The sequence below is a fragment of the Lutzomyia longipalpis genome, chromosome 1, assembly GCF_024334085.1.
Source record: "Lutzomyia longipalpis isolate SR_M1_2022 chromosome 1, ASM2433408v1".
Classification (NCBI taxonomy): Eukaryota; Metazoa; Arthropoda; class Insecta; order Diptera; family Psychodidae; genus Lutzomyia; species Lutzomyia longipalpis.
In genome coordinates this window covers 10,955,138-10,972,321 of record NC_074707.1, presented here as the reverse complement: position 1 = coordinate 10,972,321, position 17,184 = coordinate 10,955,138, and the positions used below count along the sequence as shown (strand labels likewise).

General features: G+C 34.0%; 4 protein-coding genes across 7 annotated transcripts in view; 2 read left to right on the top strand and 2 right to left on the bottom strand.

Moving 5' to 3' along the window:
• The window catches only part of LOC129790048 (solute carrier family 35 member B1 homolog), a 766,332-nt gene that overhangs the window by 636,945 nt on the left and 112,203 nt on the right, over positions 1–17,184 (bottom strand). The window lies entirely within an intron of this gene.
• Positions 143–10,569, bottom strand: LOC129789390 (fatty-acid amide hydrolase 2-A). Of its 2 annotated transcripts, none has more exons than XM_055826190.1 (3): positions 9,921–10,569; positions 3,346–3,526; positions 143–3,262 (listed from the first exon to the last, which is right to left on the bottom strand). In XM_055826190.1, the coding sequence occupies exons 1-3, from the start codon at positions 9,980–9,982 to the stop codon at positions 1,877–1,879; spliced, it is 1,629 nt and encodes a 542-aa protein (XP_055682165.1). In that variant the 5' UTR covers positions 9,983–10,569; the 3' UTR covers positions 143–1,876. The 2 variants fall into 2 exon arrangements, with proteins under 2 accessions (XP_055682165.1, XP_055682173.1); XM_055826198.1 differs by lacking the exon at positions 9,921–10,569 and adding an exon at positions 4,964–5,031.
• On the top strand, positions 11,505–15,267 carry LOC129789907 (acidic mammalian chitinase-like). Its single transcript, XM_055827035.1, has 3 exons — positions 11,505–12,136; positions 12,198–13,156; positions 15,057–15,267. The coding sequence occupies exons 1-3, from the start codon at positions 12,061–12,063 to the stop codon at positions 15,189–15,191; spliced, it is 1,170 nt and encodes a 389-aa protein (XP_055683010.1). The 5' UTR covers positions 11,505–12,060; the 3' UTR covers positions 15,192–15,267.
• Positions 15,481–16,964, top strand: LOC129790111 (solute carrier family 25 member 45). Of its 2 annotated transcripts, none has more exons than XM_055827360.1 (5): positions 15,481–15,579; positions 15,887–15,999; positions 16,070–16,404; positions 16,463–16,748; positions 16,814–16,964. In XM_055827360.1, the coding sequence occupies exons 1-5, from the start codon at positions 15,537–15,539 to the stop codon at positions 16,937–16,939; spliced, it is 903 nt and encodes a 300-aa protein (XP_055683335.1). In that variant the 5' UTR covers positions 15,481–15,536; the 3' UTR covers positions 16,940–16,964. The 2 variants fall into 2 exon arrangements, with proteins under 2 accessions (XP_055683335.1, XP_055683345.1); XM_055827370.1 differs by lacking the exon at positions 15,481–15,579 and adding an exon at positions 15,617–15,738.

The following is a 17,184-nucleotide window of genomic DNA, read 5'->3' as shown; positions in this document are numbered from 1 at the left end:
TTTTTGATCGTTTTTTGATAAAATTGAACGATTTTTTGAATTTTGGATCAAATTGGAATACTTTTCTGACCAAAAATACTAATTTTCTGAACAATAGATTGTATCCTGATTGTCCTTGTTATGCATACAACTCTAATAAAAATTCAAGGTCAGTATTATCCTTTATTCTTGTACAAATTCTACCTACTCAATTAATAAACTAACTTAGAACTATTTTCTAATTTATTTTACAGGGTGTTCCAATGTACGAAAAGAACCATTTAACAAAAAATTAACCCATTTCTGTCGGAAGCGGCATTTATGATAAAATTGAAGGAATAAATTTGTTTGGGGTATGTACTTATTTTATATCGTTTTTTTAGTTAATTTTTTTTAGATATTTCTCTTATTAATTCAATTATTCTATCTGGAAAAAATTACCTATTTTCATTTTTTATTATTCCGGAAGCTTTAATTGTAAATTCCGGAAGCTAAATTTTGCAAATTTTTAAATTCTTTTTTAATATTTTGAGAATAAAATCTTATTTTGCGTTTTTTTTTTAAATCTCAGAATATGCTGAAGGTTAAACGGAATCCTTTCGAGGACATCTGTTTGAGGATAAAATCGATGTTTCCGGAAGTCTTCAAAGAATATCAGCTAAAAAAAATCCAATAGAGGTTAATAAAAAAACGGAAAATCGAAAATTTTCGAGTTGGGATTTTTTTTTGTTAAAAATGTCTAATTTGAGCTTAAATGAACGCATAAAAAATATCTTTAGTTCAATCAGCTAGCTAGATTAGTCGCGGACCTGAAAGGGTTAATTATGTTTGTTTTTTAATTAATTCTTCTTTAATATTTAATTTATCTAATAAATATCCAATTGAATTTAATGGGATAGATTCTCATAGAAATCTTTTCTTATCTTACAATTCGTCAATTATAAGATTTTTTTTTAATTCAGGGAAAAATCCTTTCAGATTTTGACATTTTATTTGTTTCTTTAATCAGGTTTTTGAAGGAAAATGTTTTCTCCAGGACTGCTTTAAGGATTTTTCTGAATATTTTCTGGAACAACAAATTCAATCTTAAAAGAACTTTTAAATTGTTAGAAAAGAAAAGATTTTTATCAGAATAGATTCCTAATATTTTTGTTTTCAAAATGGCGTCATTTTTTTCTAATGACCTTAACTTATGTTTGCATTTATCGCAAAAAACTCTTCTGGATAGATTTTGATTAAAAAAAATCACAGCTAAAATTGTGGAAATGGTCTTCAAAATACAAAGAAATGTTTAAGGTCGATTCTGATAAAAATCTTTTCTTTTCTGTTCTAACTCTAAAAGTTGTCGTAAACTTCTGACAGATGGTGTTTTGAAATCGTTGTATTGTCGTTTTCTATATAAAAACAAAGAATTTGTTATTCCGGTTATTCCAAAAAAACGCAAAAAACATTAAGAAATGTCTTTGAAACCCCAAGGAAGAATAATTTTCTTTCAAAAACTCGATTAAAGAGATAAGTAAAATATCAAAATCCTTGAAGATTTTTCCTAGAATACTAAAAATCTTACAACTTACGAATTATAATAAAAGAAAAGAAAAGATTTATATGTATCAGAATGCACCCTTTGTTAGAATTAGAATAATTTTCTTTTTGAATCATTGAGCAATCTTTGAAAGAATTTTAACTTCAAGATATGTATCTCACAATCACAAACTACATAAATATAACAATTCCTGATTGATTCCTTAAAAAAACATTTTTTCGATAAAAAAAACTCTCATTGTCCTGAAACTTTCAACCGACAAAAATGGGTTAATCAGATCAATTGAAACACCCTCTTCATCATTAACAAAAAAAAATGAATATAGAGCTAATGCACAGCACTGAATTTGATGAGCTAACTGGTTTGCGGAGGTTTCTTCCACCCACCAAAAGCACGTTCCAATTCCTTAGCAACGGCAAGACAGAGATGATCCTGCTGCGGGCTGGCGACAATTTGTACACCAACGGGCAAGTTGTTCTTGTCCATGCCCACCATAGCATTGGTTACGGGAAAGCCGAGCGTATTGAAGACCATCATGTAGCTCGTGTCGAGGAGTTTGTGGAAGATGCGATAGTGGTAGTGAGCACTTGTTGGGAAGGATGGGTAGATGAAGACCCCATTTGTCCCAAGGAGCTGTACAAAGTGATTCTTGAGCTCCTTGGCGATCCCTTCGAGTTGATCATGACGCCTCTGTGGCAGGGATGAGATGAATTTCTGCAGGAATCCAATGAGAACGGAACTGAAGATGTGATTGGAGCACCCAAAGAGATATTTCAGCCACTCCACGGAGAGCTTCTTGCTCTTCTCCGTATCCCATGATTGGTTGTAAATTGTCTCAATATTCTGTATCCGCAGCAGCTGGGAGACGGAGATGTCAAAGGACCACTTGAGGAGGTCAATGTGAACTTTTTGGGCATTAAAGTGTCGTGCCACCTTGAGGACGGCCTGCTGCATGTCAGAGGTGAGAGGTCGTGTGAGTCCTGATGGTCCATCGCTGTCCATGTAGTAGTAGTTGATGCTCTTCACATCAACGGGCTTGTCAATGTCCACAGGAGGTCCTTGGGGGTCTCTCATGCATTTCAGTAGGAGGGGTAGATCCACAGCATACCTGGTCATTGGTGCAATTGTGAAATAATCTCCCCACCGGGGATCTCCACTTGTGGGCACATGTCCGTATGGGGAGACAAGGAAAGGTGTTGGTTTGTGCCCAAAAACTCCCGTATACATGGCAGGAAGTCGTGCAGAACCACCAATATCCGACGAAAGACTGAGGAGGGATGCTCCAGCTCCCAGGAGACTTGCCTCACCACCACTAGATCCTCCAGGAGTTCGTCTCAAATCATGGGGATTCCTCGTTGTGCCCGTTATTTTGTTGTACGTCTCCCACAGCATGCAGAGTTCAGGAGTATTGCTGACAAGGAGGAAGATTGCTCCACTTTTTCGCACCTGAGCCACACTAGGGGCATCCTCCATGGCAACGCGTTGCTTCTCAAAGCGTAACCCAGCCTGATTGGACATCCCCCGAAGACCGATACTCTCTTTAACCGTGACAGGAACTCCCAGGAGGGGAGTTTCGTGCTCAATTTCCTCCGTGGATTTTGTGGTTGTTGCGAGGAATTCATCGACATTTTTTGCTTCCTGAAGTGCCTCGTCGAAGCGCTCCTGGACAATGGCATTGAGCAAATGATTGACTTGCCTACAGCGATCAACGTATGCCTTTATCACGTGCTCACATTTGATCTACAACAAGCGGGAGAGAAGCAGCAAACAGGTAATGTTAGGAAGATAAATTGGCGTGATAAATCTCCTTGAGCTTTGCTCACCTGCCGTTTGCGTATCATTTGTGCCAGATCAACTGCCGGAATTTCCAAGAGGTTGCTAGACATGCATGGTATCTTCTGCCGGGAAATCCTCAGTGTCTTAATCCAGCTGTACGGAATGACGAACCAACTCAGCAAAACTATTGCTCCTCGCAGCATCCTCCGCATTATCCAACTCATGGTTCTGCGCAGGGCACATGTGAAAAAGGTACAAGAAGATGCTTTTATTGTACATTGTAAAAATACATCAATTTATGGATTTTTTTTCTGGTGATAGGGGTAACTGGGGTAAAATGGTGAATTTGAAAAAAAATAAAAATTAATAACTCAAGAAGCAGTGGGAGCTAATCTGTCTAATTTCGTCAGTAGTTGCACTACCTACCCCTGCCTAAGCCTAGAAAGTTTCATAATAATTGATCCAATATTTTGGCTTTTATTTGAAAAACAAATTTTTCGAACCTCAAAGTTACTCTGACCACTCAACTACAAATTCAGTTTTGACGAAATTCTCTGCAATATTTTTGATCCAAATGCATTTTTAGACAGAGTAACTATTGCTAAACACGAATCTAATCTGAATTTTCCGAAAAAATTTTCCGAGTTTTCCCGTAAAACACTGATAGTAAAAAGTACCGCTTGGGGCAAAATGGTGAATTTGGTGTTTTTTTAAAATAACTTTTTAAATTTTTGAAAAAAATAATTTCCCTTAATTAGTATAACTATTATATACAATTTGGGATGTTTAATCACTTACTATTACCAATTTTTATAAACTAGAAAAATAAAAAAGGCAATTTCTTAAATTTAACTTTTTTTTTTAATTTTTTGTATTTTTTATATTAAAAAAAGTTTTAATTGGTACACAAATCTCTCATTCTCAATAGATATTATAGTGCCTTGCTAAAATAATTTCATTAAATTAAGATTAGCGAATAAAAAACGCAATTAACCGTTTTACCCCAGGATTTTTGGAACAGGCAAATTTGGAAGGGTTTGGAAAATGGCCTGAAAAAGCATTTTCCCGTTGAGATAGAGAAAAATCGTCTGAGACAAAGTTGGAGCCCGGAAAATTTCCTATAAGATAGTCGTCATGGGAAAACTCAAATATTTCAACGGAATTCCGGAAAAATTATCCCCCAAAAATTCACCATTTTACCCCAGGTTCCCCTATAATTTACAGGCCCTGCGTGTGAATGAAAAGAAAAAAATTTGCTTGATTTCTCGAATGAAGAAAGCTACAAAAAAGGTCTCATAAAAACATCCAAATATGTGATCACAACGAAATGAAGATAAAAAGAAGAAATTCATGGGACCATTTACAGGTATTTTGTGACTTTTTTCTCAAACTACTAACACGACACTTTTAATCCTCCATCAATGAACCAACTTTTCTTCTTTAATCCTCCTTTTTTTCTCAACAACAACTATTAAATTTTTTCTCCAATCCCATTTCACATAATTTGAAACAATTTAAATAAAATCACAATTTACATAGTTTTTTTTCCATTGAAGTCGTTAAATGAAAATAAAATGAAAAATCATTCTCCAACAAGTAGATACATTATGTACAATTAAAGACGATGCATTTGCAAAGTGAATAAAATTGTACATAGATAGGTACCTAAAGTCGCGACCCGAACACAACAAGTACTTTATTGTTTGCTAAACAAACATGCACTTTGCTTGAACAGTAACTTCATACTGATTTGATTGCTACTAAATACCACCGATCGGTGGCGATTTCAACTCCATATCAACGTAATTCTGAAGCGTGAATGTGTGCGATCAAAAAAGTATATAGAGAAGCTACAACCGGTATTTTATAATGCTCACATAAATCCCACATTTATATGTAGCGTGGACTTTAAATGAAAAATCATTCATGCAACCGCGGCTTTTTATGTTTATTTTTTCAAAAAAGATATTTCGGGTTCACGTAAAAAAAATTACATATTAAGATTGCAAGGGATGTAAAAGTAATCGGACTGCACTTGTATGTAATCCTGCTATGTATGTAGGTATTCATAGAAAGCCAGATTTTAAAGGAAAAGAGAAAAACTAATAATTAATTTCACACAAAAATTTAAAACATAAATTCTAATAAAATATTCTTCAGTGGGTTCAATGTTGAAAAAATTAATAAATTCTTAACTTCTTGAAATGAATTAATTTGGCAATAAGATTAAATCGTTTCAATGAAATTAAGATGTTTTTTTTCTTATAAAACACGATAAATAATTTTTTAGAATAGTTTAATTGTGAGCTTGCTTTAGTTAACCTTTTATTCGTCTTCTTTTGGGTTAAACGTAGACCCAAATTTGAAACATTTTACTTTCTCGAATTTGAATGAATTTAATTTTCTTTTTCAAATTAAAAATGCATTAATTTCACAAAGAAGCCAAAGAAAATGTTCTAACTGAGAAATATTTTCTGAGAGCACCCTAAGAATAAATATCGTGTTAAAAAGAACACGTGGACGCGAAAGGGTTAAAAAAAAGAAATTATACTCCGATTTTTTTTTGTAAAATATTATACAGGGTGGCCAGAAAATAAGGGCATGATTTTAACCGCGAATAACTTTTAATTTGCGTGAAATATCTGAAAACTTCTACCGCCAAAAAATGCGTAAACTCAAAAAGTTTTATTTGCTTTTTATTTCAAGGCAATCTTAAAAACTGTAGTCGCTAGAGTTTAATTTTGTATGGAAAACGTGGATTCCATGTCTGTTGATTTTTATTAAACCCTCAAAACGATTCTAAAATCTTTTAATGAATAAAAATTAAACTTTTGATTAAAAAATGCCTTTTCTGATATTGTGTGTCCAAAAATTCAAGCATTTTATGAATATTTCTGAATTTTTTTGGAGGTGAAAACCAAATATATTCGCGGAAACATTTTTTAAGAAAGCGACTAAGCTAAAAAAGCAAAAGAAAAAAAGATTTTGAGTTTACGCATCTTTTGATGGCAGAAGCTTTCAGATACCTCATTTCAATCAAAAACTATTAGCTGTTAAAATCGTGACTAAATATTCTGGTCACCCTGTATTTAGAAAAAAATTTTTAGTTTAATAAATATGTTAGACAAATATTTAATAAGTTCCTAAAAATTTTTATATTTTTAAATTGTTTCAATAACTTTGAAACACAAATTATCTCATTCAGCTTTTTTAATGGAACTGGAGAACTTCGGCAATTTTTCAAAAATATTTTCATAAATATTTTTTCAGAGAAAAGTTTTTGAAAAAAAATGAAACGGATCCGACGGATCGAATATTTTAGAAAACGTGTCGAAAAAATTTTTGTGAGAAAACAGTGATCAATAGTCAGTCACAGAATCCTTCATTATTACCTTTTAGGTACCTACCTACTTAAAAAATGATAATGAGGTATTCTGAGATCGGTAAGGTAATTAATTCTTAATTTGTCCTTTTAAAAACTGACCAGTAAAAGACTAATTAATGATAATCCTTATTGCTTTAAAATGACCATAATTTGTAATTATCCTTTCTACCTAATAATCATACCTCGTTATCCCTTATTCCTATCTCTTTTTTCTTGAACTCTTACAAGCCATTCAGCCCTATAAATTGAGCTCCTGGCTAGTTGGAAAATCAGTCAAAGTTCTACATTTGCCCTTGCAACATCTATTGTGAGAATTATTTTTTTTATATTTTGGCAGTATTTGGATTTAAAGAGTTTAAAAATGAAAAGGCCAAGGTGTGATATTAAAACCACGGTCGTCACAAAGAGTGTAGTGACGATCGTAATCGACGATTCTGAATCTGAATGTGATTCTGATACCAGCCCCAGAAGAAGCTCCACGCCGCAATTTCGATCCGTGGGAGTTCAGACGGATCCTGAGGAACCTGCACCGAAGAGATCAAGATTGGCGATGCACTCTCCTTTGCCTAAAAACAATGAAGACGACGACTCCAGCTCATCTTCAGATGAGAGCAGCAGCAGCAGCGATGAAGACGACCTTCGTCACAGAAGTCGTTCCTCTGATAAGAACGTGGGCTACTCGCTGATAGGAACACGAGGGCAATTCGAATTGGAGGAGGATTTGTCAAGAGAGCGTATGTATGATACGGAGACGGACACAGAAAGTGAAGATGAATCATCGGAAGAGGAAGACGATATTCAGGATCAGCGGAACTTAACATTATCATCTGCGAGTATTGAGACAAGTTCTGAGTGCTCCTTGGAGTTTTCATCAGGACCAGAAGACCTGAACACATCAGATGAAGTACAACTAATACTCAGCAGCGAAGGTGAAGCCAACACCAGAAGTAGTTCTGCAATAAATCCGGAGATATTTATGCAGCCGCACAGTTACCATCTACCACCTCCGCCTCCACCGCCTTTTCCACATATCCTTGTCGTGGATCCGCCTCATTTTTACAACGCTCCTCCATGTCCTCCTGAATTTGGCGGAAATCTCCCTTTAATCTCTTTTCGTCATGTACCCGTTACGTATGCTCCCGACCCTTTTGTTCCCTCCTTTCCTCATACTCAACCAATGTTTATGCCTACCATGCCCTACGATCACTTTGGCCCCTTTCCACCCGAAAGATTGTAATTTTTTCTTAAAATTTTGTACAAATGTTTAATTTTTCTGTAAAGAATTTGTTTTTGTGTCATCAATAAAATTAAAAATTTTATAAAAAAATTAATATTTTTAAATTTATCCTTCCTTTCTTCATAATTCATCGTTGGTCGTTTTGTCTGCTCAGTTGGCTCGTCGGAACTTTCGCGGAAGATCAAAATTTTTTTTCAGATATGAATGAAAAGAGAGAAGGTAAGATTGAGAAAAAAAAAGAATAAAAAAGAAATGAAAAAAAAAAACAAAAAAGAAAAGAAAAAAAAAACAAAAAAGAAAATGAAAAGAAAAAAACACAAAAAAGAAAAAACATACAAAAAAAGAAAAAGAAACAAATCAATGAAAGATAATAAAAGATGAAAAAATAGAAAGCATTTCCTCAGATTTTTATCAATTTTTTAAATTTTAGTTACTCATTTTTTTTTAAAAATAAAACTTTTCTTTATACAATTGAATTCACACCAAATTAACGCATCAAAATTGATTTAATGTTAGGCTGAAAACTTTTTAATTAACTCATCACTTGTTTATTCATACCGTACAAGACAAGAAACCGGGCTTATGAATTCAATATTATTCGCAACCTTCGCAGAAATTTGAGGTGCAAAGAAAAGACATAAAAAATAACTTGGTCCATGGACTTGATCGTGTACTTATTAATCTTTCATTTGTTATTTTGCACTCGTGCCTTTTCTGACCCAAAGAAAATATCTAAAAGGCTTTTTTTTTTCATTCAGTGGGCAGACTGGCAAAAAAAGACGCCAATTCAAGTCAAGGTATTGACCATAAACTAATTTTAATTGAATAATTAGACAAAATAAAAGAACTTGACGTGGAAACATTTGAGAATGTTTTTAGGAAAAAGTCAAGATTTTTACGGAAAAACTGGGAATTTGATCATTTCTTGTTTAATTTTTTTTACAAAGAAGCTTTATATTGCAATTAAATTTATTTTATTATTATGAGAATCATTTGTTTAAAAGGAATTGATCGTAAAAAGAGGAAAAAAGTTAGGATGGTGGAACAAAAATTCATTCGTTCTTGTTTCTTGAAAGTTATCTAATCTCTTTGAGAAAAACTTCATTTTCTGCGGCTTATTTGATGAACAAATGAGAACCAATCGAGATACATTAAAAATGTTGAAATAAAATCATAGATTAGTTTATTTGCATAAATTGCATTTATTGCAATTTCGCAAAAATCTCCCAGAATATAAAAGAATTAATTTTTTTTGTATCTTTTATGGCGCCTCTAAAACAAAACTGTTGAGTAAAAGGGTGCGAATGATCGTACAGCGATCATTGAACATGATAAATAAATTGCGTAATTTATTCATCTTCTCTTTTTTTTTTTTTTTAATCAAACAAAGGTGCGAATATAATTTACAAACTATTCAATATGAAAGGGATCTCTCAATGATATTCCTTTCGCACAGCCACTTTTGCAATTAGTTCAAGATCTCACAGAGAAAATGCGTATAAAGTTTGCAAATTCTCTTTGGCAGTTAGAGGTCAAGAAATCCGATTTTTTGGCGTCACAAATTAAAAATGAGTTCAATGAATCGGACATTGGGTCAGCTGAAAAATTGCATAATCTCTATGTTTTGGAATTAATTGAAGGAATGGAGGAAAAAAAAACGAGTGCAAAGTCTGAGGTTCATATTACATTATGTATTATGTTTTTTTTTTCACGCATATTGGTCGTTAATATTGCCCCACTACTGGTCGCAATATTTTTTTTATATATCTCACACTATCGGAAAACTGTTGGAGTTTTTCTGTGTTGGTTTCCAAAGTTATTTAGTGCAGATAAGACGACTGATTTCTTATTTATATGACCATTGACCTCACGCATATGTTTCCCCAGACACAATCAAAAAGCTTTATTTTTTTTCCTTGAATAATTTAGCTTGTGTAATATGTTGTACGATAAGGTTGAGGAAATCCCAGAACTAAAGTGAAAAAAAAAGGAAAACTTACTCATCCGCATTGCGAAGGACAAATTTGGCGAAAGTTGACAAAATTGATGCTAATATATCCATTTTTTGTGCCTGTCAGAGATGCAATATAAAAATTTCCAATTGGTGCGTCTATCTGTCTTTCACTTTTATAATTCTCGCGGAGATATGTTTTGTCGTTGAAAAAATTTCACTTTTACTGCTGCTTCACCGAAAAATCCACTTAAAAGGCCAAAGCAGGGAGATTAACGCGCGCTGTACGTCTCGTGGCGCAAATTGTTGCTCGTAGACTGAATCTTATGCTGCCCGACGAACATATGAACACCTTCATTGGTATTCATTCATTAGGAGGGAAATAATTGTTTTGTAAATAAAAGCTGTAGAGTACAAACATTATATTTTTACACATATTTCACACTATCTCTCTATGTTTGGATACAATGCGATTTTCTCCTTTCTTCGGCATCATCCCAAAATATTGGGGGGCACTCCGATATGCCCCCTTATGACGAATTTTATCGGTAGGTATGTGTATGATAAAATTGCAGCCTTATCAATCTCTCAATGTGGAATTTGGTCAGAAAATTCCAATAATTATTCATCATGTATATACTACTTTATATAATTACTCATCAGTGATAAGGAAGATTTAAACAAGATGTTTTGGGAAAATATGTTAGAGACATAAAGAAATTTTTCTATAGATAATAATTACGAATATTAACCCTCCGAATGCCAAGGAAGTTAGATTTTTATTTAGATTTGATAACACAACTCTTTTTTGTAAGAAGGATTTTGTACAAATTAACGTCGATTTGACTACCAAAAGAACTAATCAAATAAAAAAAAATGAAAATTCAAAAGCCGTTTAATCACCCAACAAAATGTAGATCTCTAAAACTAATTTTCTGCCTAACGTGCAAAAGTTTCCTGTTTAGGATGATTATTAAAAAAAAAACAAATAAAAGCCTAACTTAACTCGGATAAAGTTATTTAAAATTTTCATGAATTCTGATCTAAAAATTATCTAGAAAAATCTATTTTCAATTGAAATTCTTGAATTTTCGCTCAAAAAGTTCCTAAACTATTCCGTTAATCGAGTCTACTTAATTTTCGTTAGAAATAAATAATTTTGTACCTTATATACGTTCTAAAATTAGAAGTAAAGATTTTCAGCACATTTTCAAGCTTATCATATGGAGGGTTAAGACCCATAAAATTTTATAATTGATTGTTAAAAGAAGTTCGCTCAATATTATTTTGTTATAATGGCGGAAAATTCAAAAATTAAATAAGATTTAATAAATTTGAGAAAAATCTTCAAATTTCTTTTCAGAATAAATTGAAAATATATTCGTTTTGGGTTGGATTATTATCTGCAAGCTCCAAAAGCTCAGAATATTTTTGAAATTAGAAAAGATTAAAAATAAATTAAAGCTTCAAAGCTCATAAGCATTTTTGACTACTGCAACGATTTTTTTCTTTCCTCAAGATCGTTTTTAGGAACAATACATAATATTCTCTGTGATTCCGACAATTTTACAAACTTTCTCTGTGGTGCTTGTCTGAAGTTTACCGATAAGAGCATCCTCATCTTTTCACATTTTATCGCATGCACAAAAATTATGTATATTCTGCCTCAGTGAGGGCTCATTTTGTCTGCGCAGCGAAGTTATTGGGAGAAGAAATAAGTGACACAATGTGTGTATTCTGTTAGATTGAATTAAGAAATTCAAAATTAAATATTTGCAGATTGTTTGCAAACACTGTTGATAGCACAGAAATCTTCCTTTGAACATCAACACAATTTTATAGTATAAAATCTTCACAATGACAAAAGATTTACAACTCCCTGTGCAAATAGCACACTAGTGCGATTTTTTCTTAACACTCCCTCGCAGTGATTTAGAAAAATTTGCACTCGTGGTGCAGAAAATGTTTAATTAGCAATTAACGAGTTGTGGGTGCTGGTGCAAAGTTTTTCCATGTTATTTCCGCAAAATAAATTTTGAGGAAAGAAGAAATTCCGAGGAAATGATTAGATAGAGCAATCTGGGTGATATTGATAGCACCACACTCAATATGTAGGTGCAAGAAAGTCTCATCAGTTGAATTTTAAAACTCGACTTGTAATTTAGTGGGAAAAATCATCCATTAGAATTATGTTGAAGATTTTAGCTGTTTTAGCTATTTTTGTGGGATTTTCTCATTTTTCTCTCGCGGATAATTGTCCAGTTGGTGAGTTTACATAAATCACGATTATTCGAGCTCGTTAAAAATCATAATTTTTATTACATAGAAAAAAATGTCGTTGTCTGCTATTACTCCAGTTGGGCTGTGTACCGAAAAGCTCCTGCAACATTTCGTATGGAGTTCATTAATCCAAAGTACTGCACCCACCTTGTCTACACGTTTGCTGGATTAAATTTAGATGGTGTTATGGATACGCTAGACTACCACAACGACATTACCAATGGCGGGTACAAAGCTTTCACGGGGATCAAAGAAAAGTATCCATGCGTGAAGACTCTCCTTGCTATTGGTGGATGGAATGAAGGATCAGAAAAATATTCCCTCATGGTTGAGACAGAGGAATCAAGAGAATATTTCGTGAGTCGCGTAATGCGCTACCTTGTTCACTTTGGTTTCGATGGGTTGGACATTGATTGGGAATATCCAGCCCATCGTGGTGGAATCCCAGCTGACAAGGAGAACTTTGTGAAGCTTCTGGAAATGCTGAAGGAGCGTCTCAAAGCTCGGAAACGTCTCCTAACAGCCGCTCTGGCTGCTCCAATTGGGATCATAAGTGATGCCTATGATATTGCGGAAGTGTGCAAACATCTTGACTTGGTGATGATTATGGGGTACGATATGAACGAGGCAAACAAGACAAGCACGCACTCACCTCTGAAACGCGAATCAACGGAACACACCAATCGACCCACCGTTGATGCCGCAGTTCAAATATATGCGCAGAATGGTTGCGATAAGAAGCAGCTAGTGTTGGGGATACCGGCATACGGGAAGTCGTACACGCTAGCAGATAAAACCAAGAATGGTATTGGAGCCAATACAAAAGGTCCCGGGAAAGCGGGTCCCTACCTCATGGAACCAGGATTTCTGGGCTACAATGAAATTTGTGAATTCCTCGTGCAGGCCCCGTGGACGACGGTTCATCTGAAGAACAATGCCGTCAAGTATTCATACAACGAAGATCAATGGGTTAGCTATGATGACGCAGAAACGGTAACGGTCAAGGTAAATTTTTATGCCTCTTCCTCCAAAGCATAAATTTTTCTTATATATTTTGTGTCTTACCTTTGTTCCAAACAACCCAAATGTATGGCATAATTAATCGGCTCATCGCTTTATTCGGTAAATTCAGTGTTGTGGAAAAATTAAGGCATTAGTTAATGTTATTAATTCATTAATCCGATTTATAGACAAAGTATATTTTTCTCACAACTTATTGCATAAGCAAATGATTGTTTTTCATTGAAATGCAGACGAAAATAATTAATTCGCATTTGATTGCATTTGCAATTCGAAACAAAAGGATTAATTTGTTTAAACTGACACAGTGAAATCATTTATTAATCAATGCAATTTGTTGAAAACATTTTTTTAAATACAGCAATTAAAATACATTACTTCGAAAGCTTTCCGCAATTTTAAAGCTTCCAGGCAAGGTTTAAGAAATATAACCTTCATGACTTTTAATTTAATTCGAATTATTATTCTAAATTCTTATTAGCAAAATGTTGTTTTTAAAAATGATTTTTCTGGATGTTGATTTAAAATATTTCTTATCGAGTTTTCGAGGCGTGTGTTAGTTTAAACCTTAACTACTTAAAAAACATAGAAGAGCAATAAGAAGTGTTTATGCGGCACTTTTTATAATTTATGCAGTAGACTTTATAATTTATTTAGACCAAACGTGAGCTTTTCTCGCTTTAGATGATATAAATGTATGTACAATAATTTACTGCATACATCGAAATTATTTAGTTAACCTTTTCGCGATAAATCAGTACTTTTCGTGAGGCAGCGGTTTCTTCCGATCAAAATAAGGGATCAATTTGCACAATTCCACTTGCAATCGAAAGTACATTTAATTAGCTTTCGATTGATCCCTATCTCATTATCGAAATAACTTATTAATATAAAAAAAGTTAAAGTGTTTCTCGGGAATTGGTCGAGATTGATCGAGATTCGGGAATTCCTCATACATTTTGTTCAACAAAAAGTGACTTTTCTTCACAAAAAAAGAGGTTATACCATCCCCTTGCGTGAAACATTTTGTTTTTCCAATTATTTATGAATTTAATTGTTTTTCCAAGTTACCAATGCATCAAATTCACGCAAAGGGTGCCAAAGAAGACGTTCTCACTGCGAAAAGTCCTCTGAAAACATCCACAGAATAAATATCGTAATAAAAGAGTGTTTGTTTCACGTTGGACGCGAAAGGGTTAAAAAGACACTGAACGAATTTTAATCGTAATGTGGTACACAAATGTTTAAAAAAAAATTCAAAAATTATTTATAAGTTAGCAAAATATGATAAAATCCCGAAAAATGCTTTTAAAACGCAAGAAAATAAGATTTTACAAAATCTTAAAACATTGGAAATTATCAAATTTTCTTATTAAAAAAAAAATTAAATCCTTGAAATTCGCTTGAAATCTTGAAATTTCAGAACAAATTTCATAGATTTTAAAGGTTTGTTGGTTGCTGAATAAGGCCCAATATTCGGTAAAAACGTTTAAATATTCACCTAATTATTACCCTTATTACCCCTTGTAAAAAACCTCAAAAACAATTCGTTGAATTAATTAAAAAGACCCAAGAATGGGCAAAAAACAGCTTTCAATAAAAGTCTAGAAAAGTTTACGATTCAATGGATTCAAAAGTAGCAAGAAAAGTTCACAACATCATTTCCTATACCTACTTCTTAAAGTGCGCAACATCGTACATAAAAGTCTAAAAGTGCTGTTTACTTACTATTTTGCTAATAAAATGATTACATGATCATAAATTCCACGCATTCATCGAAAAAGTAGAACTGATTATAAAATAGGAAGAACTCACAGAAAAGCAAAACTTCACACGAAAATTGTCTTTTTATTGAAATAAAAATTAAATTCCTTTTGTCTTTCAGGCTCAGTACGCTAAAACTGAAGGATTAGCGGGGGTGATGATCTGGACAATTGACACGGATGATTTTCACGGAGATTGCAATAAACAAGCCTACCCACTACTCTTTGCTGCCAACAAAGCCCTTGGACGTCTTTGAACATCATCTGCAATATTTTCTGTTTGAGTGAATTTAATTAAATAAAATTCCACACACCAATGCAAAAAGAAAGAAACTGATTTATCAATGAAGATTTTGCGTATGCGATGCGCCAAAATGATTGCCATTGCACACTGAAGATGAATTCTTGACACTGATCCCAATTTATTAGGGGATCTAATTATAGTGTGATTTCACCACGACGTGTAAAGCGCACGTGATCCTGTAGTTTTTCCTCATCTCTACGGCATCATCGCGTCAGTATCTTCATTGCTCTTGTGCCGTAGAGACTTCGCGACTACCTTACCCGAATTCCATCCAACCTGACCAATTTTTTTGTGCTCAATGAAGCTTGTTTATTGTGATTTTCTTGCTGGATGCTTTGGCGGTTCGTACACACGTCGTGGAGTTCTGCAAATTTTTTTTTTCGTTAATTTAGAAGAAAAATAGTGGAAAATTTTCTATATGTGGTTTTGGGTTTATTTTTAGATTTGCGATTTTCAATGAGATTTTTTTTATTAACAACACAACAAAATAAATATAGCATGTGTGTAATGTGTTTAAGTTAATACAACGTCTAGCCGGTGCGGGGGCTGAAATGTTCCCTTTGTGATTAATGAATTGTTGTTTGAAAATAAAGTTGAAGAGTTTCCTTAATTTTCTTCGCAGTTCAATGATCCTTCGTTTCCTTTTAGGGACTTGTGGTATGCTAGTGGGATATCCTTTAGACACAATCAAGTGCTGGCAACAAGCATCCAATTGTCGTGTAGGGACAGCAATATATAACATCATTGTGATGAATAATGGGGTAGATTTTCCTTTATAAAAATATTTCCTAAAAAAATCCTTAAAGATCGAAGAAAAATCTTTAATTTCAGCTAAAAGGATTCTACAGAGGAATGACCTTTCCCGTGCTTACAACAGGACTCCTCAATTCCATGCTCTTTGGCATTTACGGGAATACTCTGAGGAATCTTCAGCTTGGTGTAGCGGATGAGAAATTGCGAAAGAAGCTCCAGCCACAGCACATCTTCATTGCAGGCTCTGTTGGTGGCTTCCTCCAAGCTTTCGTGGCGAACCCGATTGAATTGGTGAAAATTAGACTACAAACACGATCCTGCACAACACGTGGCTCCTGGGAGTGTCTGCGCAATATTCTACAAATTGAGGGCTTCCTCGGACTCTACAGGGGACTCACACCAATGATTTGTCGGTAAGATTAAGTCTTCATTAGCAAGATGAATGGGAAAGTGAAGCTTATTAAAAGACAGTGATATATTCCCTTATGGGATTTATATGCTAGCCTATGAACAAATCCTCAATATGTTGGGATGCCTACCCTACGTCCAGGAGAAGCGTCAACAAAATGCCGCGAAGAAGCTGACGAGTGTGAACAGCAATCTTGAGCTCACCCTCACCACAATTGCAGGATCAATTGCTGGTGTCCTTTCGTGGATTGTGGTGATCCCTTTTGATGTGATAAAGACAATTATGCAGGCTGAGCCAAATCCTCATGTCTACCGGAATATGATTCATTGCATAAAAGTGCATGTTGAGGTATGTTTTATGATCTTTGTGATCCTTTAATTTATTTTATTGAAGCAAAATTTCCTCTTTTTTAGAGGAGTGGCTGGACATCGCTTTTCCGCGGAAGCTGCATGCTTCTTGTGCGGGCAGTTCCGGTAAATGTGGCCACATTCATTGGATATGAATATTATTTGGAGCAATGCAAAAAGACTATTTCGTAATAAAGTATTTTTTTCTTTAAACAAATTATTTATTTGGAGAATTAATAATTTTAAGGAAGATTTTTTATTATTAAAAAAAACTGACAACTGGAGACTTTTCCGGTGATTTTTACTGCTTTTCTGGGCGGAAAACTCATGATAATCACGATCATCTCAAAAGATCCAAAAAATCTTCATTGTTTGAATTTTGGCGCGTTTTTGAACGAAAAGTGTGCGCTAAAACCTCAGCGTAGTAAAAGTTTTTT